This window comes from Pteropus vampyrus, unplaced genomic scaffold (genome assembly GCF_000151845.1).
Source record: "Pteropus vampyrus isolate Shadow unplaced genomic scaffold, Pvam_2.0 Scaffold11, whole genome shotgun sequence".
Taxonomy (NCBI): domain Eukaryota; kingdom Metazoa; phylum Chordata; class Mammalia; order Chiroptera; family Pteropodidae; genus Pteropus; species Pteropus vampyrus.
The window spans coordinates 331,154-339,124 of NW_011888792.1; the positions used below are offsets into that span (position 1 = coordinate 331,154).

Below are 7,971 nucleotides of genomic sequence, written 5' to 3' on the forward strand. Positions count from 1 at the left end.
GCACGAAGAGGGGCGGCGCCCAGCACTCAGCGGCTGGGCTGAACCCACAGGCCGGGCCTTTATAAATATATATTTTTCTATCAAGCAGGTCTAGGGAGACCCAATTATTGCTTACATTACTTGGGGTTTGTTTTGTTCGTGGTTTTTAGCCAGTTGGTCTATGTGACCATTAACATAAAATATGAACAAATTGGCTATAGATATATTAAAATAAGATAGAACAATATTCTGAAAGATCAAGATATAGTCTACAAAAAATGTAATTTTAATGTCCCTTAAATGCCTTAATACTATATTCTTTTCTTTTTAGTGAATATGTACATTTTATTGCTTTCGCTGGAGGAGAAAAAGGACAGATGGTACTCTAGCCACAACCTACCGAGGGTATGTGGCCATGAAAAAACCCTAACTCCACCAGTAAGAAGAGCCTCTGGGTGCCTTATAGTCTTAGAATAAGAGCGAGGTGGTGTAGCTGCTAAAGCCCAAGAGGCAAGCCCTTGAGGAGACCTGGGCCTCTCTAGGAAACCTCTAATGTCTATTACTATAATTCATGATAGGAGGAGACACTGGACCACCAAACCGAAGAAGACCCATGAAAGGAGAGAGAGAAGATGGGAAAGTTGACTGATTCAGTGATGTTTTAGAACAGGGATCAGAAAGGTGGGCAGGATATAATAATAACAAAATCACACATTAATTCAAATTACTCTAGCACTTTCGATGTTTCTAACATTTTCACCTGTATTCATCTATTTACGACCATGCCTCTGGCTACATCACTGCTTATTAACGAGTGCACCCTTTCCAGCAGGGTGAAAAAGGAGAGAAACTAAGTAAACAGCTTTGCTCCTTTCAGGACCTATTTATATAGTGACCCACAGAATGTTAAAGCTGGAAGGAACTTTATAGATCATTTAACTCATTCTTTATTTCACAGATGAGGAAACTGATGAAGTGGCTTTAGGGAAGGTGGAGATGGAACACCATCCTCTTCTGCTATAAACAGGTACCTATAACCTGGGAAGTGCTGGAGTTAGAAAGCAAAGAAATGTTTCAGAGATAACACAAACTCAATTGTCAATCCTTAATTTACACTCTAGATTGGCTGCTTTCTCATTTTATTCCACGAAAGCCTCTGGAACATATTCATAAAACAGATTCTATGAATATGATTTGCAGACTTGCCTGTCCTATAAATACATATATTCCTACAGCTGAATTTATTTTTTTCCCTATGAATTAATTGCACAGGAAGAAAAAGGGTTTGTTTCATCATCCTATAAAAAAGCAGGTCCCCAAAGATAGTTCTCCTTTTTTCAAATGCAGCACAGTAGATTGAAATGAATATAAAAACCAGGAGAAAAGGCCCACAGTGTTGCCTGTATATGAGAAAGAGGTGGCCCTTTGCTACCTGCAGGCACAGACAGTAGAGGATGCTATTTTTATGGACCAACAGTGAAAGTGGGTCTATGTTAATGTCAAGACCTCACATTGTCCCTCATTACACTCAGGAGTCACATCAAAAGTCCCAAGCTAGCAGGGAAGGCCAGTAGGAAGGCCTGGAGTGAGCTTCAAGGAGGAGGAAGGTAGAGCAGAAGGCCAAAAGTGTCCCTGAATTTGTGACCGCAATAAACGGTCTCAGTGAGCCCATCATTGAATATGAGGAAACTGACACCAAGAAAAGTGAAGGCACTTGCTCAAGACCTTACGGTTTAAAATGGCAAAAGTAAGATGATTCTCTATTCTTATTTTCATGCTAAGGACATCTTAGGAGAAACAGCAAAAATCACCGTAGGTTATACCAAGAACCCCGCATCAAGTAGCATTATGGCCAGCTTGAGTAGGAGTAGAATTCATAAGCTCCCATTTGTGATGCCGAAATAAAATGCATCTTAGTGAGTAAGGGGAGCTTAAGGCTTTTCATTTGTAGACAGAACTTAACAGGTTAGGATAGTTTATAACCAGGATATCGTGGGAGCATATTCAGCGCATCCGTGGATGTTATTACTGGGTTTATGCAGTACATTAAATTACTCGGAAGTTTTAAAAACCATCCCTGCCTTCCCTCTATTCCCTTCTGGCCACCCTGAGAGATTCTGGTATGGCTGGCCCTTGGTTAAGAATCACCGCTCTAGTGGCCAGTTACGAACTGGAACATTTCATATCACTTAGGTGTGCTGGGGCATAGAAAAATTTAGAACCACTGATGTAGTAGCCTCACAGTAACTATCATGGTCTATGATCCTCTTACATAGCTGATCAAATCATTTCCTGGCATCTTCTAGAATAATCCTTCTATACCAATAGAAATACACAGGTAATTAAAAATTTTCTATTAGCCATATTAAAAAAGGAAAACAGGAGAAAGTAATATTAATATTACATTTAACTCAATTTATCCAAAATATGCTATTTCAACAGGTAGTAAATATATATTATGATATATTTTACTTTTTTATACTAAGTCTCCAAAATCTGATGTGTATTTTACACTTCCAGCACATCTCAATCCACAATTAGCCACATTTCAAGTGTTCAATAATCACATATGGCTGGCTGGTGGCTACCATATTGAACATTAAACTACCCTTGCCTCTCTCACTGACATGTTTACTCCAATAGAAATAGAAACTTCTCCAAACTATAGCCATTCCTACCTGTCCAAGGGCTCTTTCCTTTTCAAATCTAATACTTCCACTTTGGTCTTTATTCCATCTCAACTCTCCTTCATTCAGTCGTCAAATAGTCATTACTGAGTGCCTACCAAGTACTGGGTATTTGTGTTAACTTATGAGAATGAAAAGATAAATAAGACATAGACCTTGACTTCCAGGAGCTCTCAGCTTAGTGGAAAATGAAGGCACATACAAGAGAATTTGATGAATGGTATACAAAGATACATACAAAGGAGTGCACAAGGAAGGAATGACTGCTTCTTCTGGGGCTTCTGGAAAGCATTCACAGAGATAGGACATTTGGGCTGGGTTTTAAGGGATGAGGAAAAATGGTACAGAGGCAGGGAAAGGTGTTTCAGGCACAGGGAAAAGCATATTCAAGATATAAGTATGCTGATCTGCATCCTTAGACATGGGAAACGTCTAGTAGGGCGAGATGGCAAGAGGTGCCTGGAGTGAGACTGGAGAGGTGAACTGGGCCTCAAATGCCTGATGATACATTCAGAATTACCATGAAGTCATTCTCTGAATAGGAAAATCTTGTGGTAGGTTATAGCACAGAGGAGAAGACAAAATAGAGCCTGAACAAAGGGTGGTAGCACTGTTTAGAAAGGAGGGGATGTGAGCACCCAAGTGAATGAAGGGAATGTAAGAGCACTATTTTCTGAAGACAGTCTTAAGATAAGGCATTATGATGGAACCTGAGCAAAGGCAGTAATAGGTAATGCTTTCCAGGCCCAAGCTCACTACGCTAGGAGCCTTAGGGCCACTAGCTTGGTATTTATATAGGACCATTAAAACCTGCTGTGATCTGACAGCACTAAATGGCCTCTTTCCCTGAAGAATTAATAGGGCTCCTGATGGGTTGATTTAGGCAGTAGAGAGAATCAAACTAAATTACTTCCAGGATGTCTGGGTAAGTCCCACCTATGAGACGCAGTAGGTACTCGGCAGCACCTGGCAGCTCAATTAGATAATGTAGCTTATTCATTCCAGAAAACCTTGAGTGTTCTAGAAGCCTGGAGCTCTCAAATAACAGAACAACAACAGGACATTTACAGTGAGAAGGAGCTTCTGAGATCTCATGGGTTCTTCTTTTAAAGATGGGAAAGCCGAAGCATGGAGAGTGAAAAGGCTTAAAGGTCTCACAGCTAGTAAGCAGCAGAGTCAAGACTAAAATTCACCCTCTGTGGCACCAAAGCCACAGTGAGATTAGGACCACAGTTGCCATGGAGAACTGTTTACCTCTATAGCAAAGTCAAGTGAAAAAAGAGAAAGCTTGGCTAGAGACACATTAGGTGAGAAAACTACCTTTGGGAGCCAAGCAGATCCAGTTTAACAGCAGTGAACAAGGTACTCACATGGAGAAGCGTCCACAAAGTTTGGGTCAATGTTGTGTAGCAGCTCCGTTCTGGGGGATGGGCTTCCTTCACTAGAAAAGAATTTTTCAAGGAAGCATTAATTTCCTCTCTCAAATGGGTATGAATGATTTTAATACTTCCTATCTTGTACTTGTAGGCAATAACAAACCTGCTAGTTAACACGAATTCAGGTCTCCAGAATCTGGTTGGCGCATGTATCTTCAAGCAGTCATCATCTGTCTACATTATAGCAATGACTGAACATTTACATAAGAACTTCAGTGTCAAGAAAATAACAATTTAAAAAAATGAGTCTTATGACTTTTTGTAATAAACAATGTGGCTATATTTAAACATGACCACTCTTCACAGCAGTAAAATGAGAACTCAAGTCATCTTGTGTAAACTGCATACTGAATCCTCGCAGAGAAATGAAGAGCATCTGCCAAGATGGCAGCATCCATATTACAGATGCAACATGCCTTTTAAATACTAGACTAAATGAGAAAAATTAATGTCTTCCATATCCAGATCTATAACATGGAACTTATATTTAATACAAAGACATGTTAATTAGCTATATCTCTTCAGCATTAAAAAAAAATGTACATGCAAGTACAATCACAACTTATATTAGTGCTGAAAAAATATTTAGAGATCACTTAGTTCAAACCCCTCATGTTACAGATAACATAGTAAGGTATTGGCCAAATAATGGGTTGTGTGACTCTCAAAATAGTGTTCTTAAAAAATTGGGAGCACAAACAGCATCAGATGTACGTGGGGTATGCATGAAGTACCCAGTTCATTTTGCTAGTATACACTCAGCCTTATAGAACATCTTAGATACAATCTCAGTCATTGGGAGAGTACTGTGGCCAACTTGACAGTCCAGGAGAAGGTTGCCAAGTACTGCTAATACCCTGAGATTTGTACACATCTGAATAACCAGTTAAGGCCCCTGATATAACCAAGAGGCCATGTTTTCAGGTGGCCAGGTGGCCAAATACCCACACCACAAACTCTACAGCAGTAGGTTTGGAATTTTAAGGACCATAAAATTTCAAAAAATCTGGGTTGTGACTAGCAACATTGTATTTGCCAAGTAAGGACATGTTAAAATAAAATTAATTAAAAACAAAACAAAAAAAACTCCAACTACCATTACTATTATTTTATATATTCTGGATGCAAGTCCCTTATCACATGCATTTGTTAATATTTTCTCCAATTCTGTGGGTTGTCTTTATGCCTTCTTGAGAGCATCATTTGCAAAACAAAAGTGTTAGCATATAATACAATTTTCGTCCTCAAAGGTATGTGTATCTACGTGGGCTGGAGGAAAAAAATGTGTTTTGTATGTTCAAAAAATAGTTTTCAGCAATATCAACGGTGTGATCACTTGTAGAATAAATTGTGACCTTATCAACCTCATAAAATGATTATGTGATTGATTATTGCTATATTTCAACATGTATTAGTGTCTATATTTTATATCTATGTATTTTAGATAATGACACAAATATTGCAGTATTTCATTATTCTTTTGTACATTATACTGTTCCTAAGTTTCATTTCCGTACAACAAAAGAGGACAATGCCAATTGCTTCAATAGTCTACGGTCTTACTTCTGACCAGTTCCAAAGGCCTCACTCTCTCATGTTCAGAACAGCATCGTCTTGAAGGGCATAGCCTTTTGGGGTTTATATCTCAACTGCACAGATTACTGGCCATATAAACTTGAGACTTATTTTTCTCACTAGCGAATTATAGATTAAAGTACCCACTTACAGAGTTGTTATGAGAATTAAATGAGACAACATACGTAAAGCACTTGACACAGTGCCTAGGATAAGTTAAATGCGGAATAGCTGGTCTCTTAAAAACAACAACTTCCACTGCAAAATGTGGATCCTGACTCAGCAGACATGGAAAAAATATAACCACAGATACAAGACTAAAACCCAAGACACAGATACAAGAATAATAATGTAAACACAATGGAACATTAATAATTCTATCCATTCTTCTTGCTGGCAAGAGTTCCCCTTACGAAATACACTGATATAGCTATAACTTTAATTTCTAAAACATATTATTATACTTTCTCCCATGTAAGAGTCTCTTTTTAGAAAAGTATCAATGTCAAATATAGCTAAGTCACACAATCTACTATGAGCTGCATATAAAAACGGTACATTACAATCTGTTATGTAGGAATTTTTCTTATTTTTTGGATTAGGCAGATGGCATTGTTTAGCTGTACATGCAACACTATCTTCACTAGACTGTTGATTCTATTTGTGAAATGAAAATCTCTGAATAACGACTGATGATAACCACACGAGTTCTTTGTTTTAAGGTGAATCAAGGTAAGGAGTGTTTTTATTATGGCAAATGTTTGGGCTGCAGGCTGATAGAAACAAAGGAAAGCTCTCTAATTAGTTCCTTTAAGGTGGGCACATATGAGACTGTTCGAGGATCCTTACTGCAGTGTTCACCGCCTGCCCCAGCATACATTAATGGCTACGAGTAGTCAGTAGACAAAGAATTAAGTAAAGAGAAAGAACTGAACAATGACCACTTAACAGAGACCTACTTCTAAACCAGTGAAATGGGCATGTTTCATGCATGTCTATGACAACCAAACTGGAGATATTTGGGGGCTTGGCTAGGCTAGTTAGAATAATAGTGGCTAGCATTTACAGAGCATTTATTATGTGCCACATTTTAAATGTTTTACATGTATTATCTCATTTAACTCTTGACATTATGATATAGACACAACTTTGGCATGCTGCAGTTAAGTAAGTTACAAGATTACAAGTGATTAAGCAGGTGATAGAATTGAGTTTGAAACTCAGGCAGAATGACTCCCAAATTCCCTACTCCTAACCACTATGCTAAACTGTCTCCTTAGTGAAATGTAGACATGGCCTGTCTTCTTGAATGTGTTATATTTTCACTCATTTAGCTTATTTTTAAGGTGGCATTAACAAATAGCTCTATTGACTTCAAATACCTCTATTAATAAGAGTTAATCATTTTTCTCCATCTTCTTAATGACTGATATGAAATAGTACACAGTTAATTTCTCTGATGATACTTAAGTATTAAATTTTAATTTACCTCAAATTTCCTATTTTCTGCATTAGTTTTTTTAAAAAAATAGGGAAAGGAGAAACTGATCAGTGACTAGTTTCCAATATGCTATGAATATTTTCTAAAAGTCTACAGTTTCAGACACTGAGATCACAGCACTGTCCATTTATAAATAGAGTTTCCAGTTTTTGACTTTAATTTTCCAACTAGTTGAAGGGTGGGGCAGTAAAACATTTCCCATAAATAAATGAAATGCTATTACATTCCATACTTCTTTTACCACTAGCTGCTGACCATCTGTCATAAGACACACCCTGGAAGGCAGTATCAAATTTTTAGAAATAGAAATAGTCATGGTAATATTTTCTGAGATAAAATTTTAACAAAAAAGTCACTAATTAAAAAATTCAAGAAATACCCACAGAGTAACATGCATCCTGTTAACTCTTTGTAAGCATCTTCATCGTCATTTTCATCTTCACTTCAAGCTACAGAGCTGTTATTATGTTCTGGACACTGTGCTAAGTGTTTTACACATATTCTTTCACTAAATCCTCACATAAGTGCCTATGAGGCAGGTACCACTAATAGTGCATTTTTACATACGAGGAAATTGATGCTTAGAGATGTTAAGCAACTTTCCCAAGATCACACAAATAATAAATGAAAGAGATGGGATTTGAACCAGATCTAACCACAGAGTTCACATTTTTAACTGTTATATTAGTGAAATTAATCCCTTAGAGTACTTATTTTCTTTGTTACTTGGGTGTGGGTGATATGGGGTTTGCATAAATCCCATGCCCCTTGAAAAACGATTTTAACATGAAAA

General features: G+C 37.6%; 1 protein-coding gene across 1 annotated transcript in view; it reads right to left on the bottom strand.

Moving 5' to 3' along the window:
- Positions 1–7,971, bottom strand: part of ARSB (arylsulfatase B) — a 150,980-nt gene that overhangs the window by 48,769 nt on the left and 94,240 nt on the right. The window contains exon 6 of the mRNA XM_011377272.2: positions 4,037–4,107. Coding sequence (XP_011375574.1) covers positions 4,037–4,107 — 71 coding nt within the window. The remainder of the gene's footprint in view (positions 1–4,036; positions 4,108–7,971) is intronic.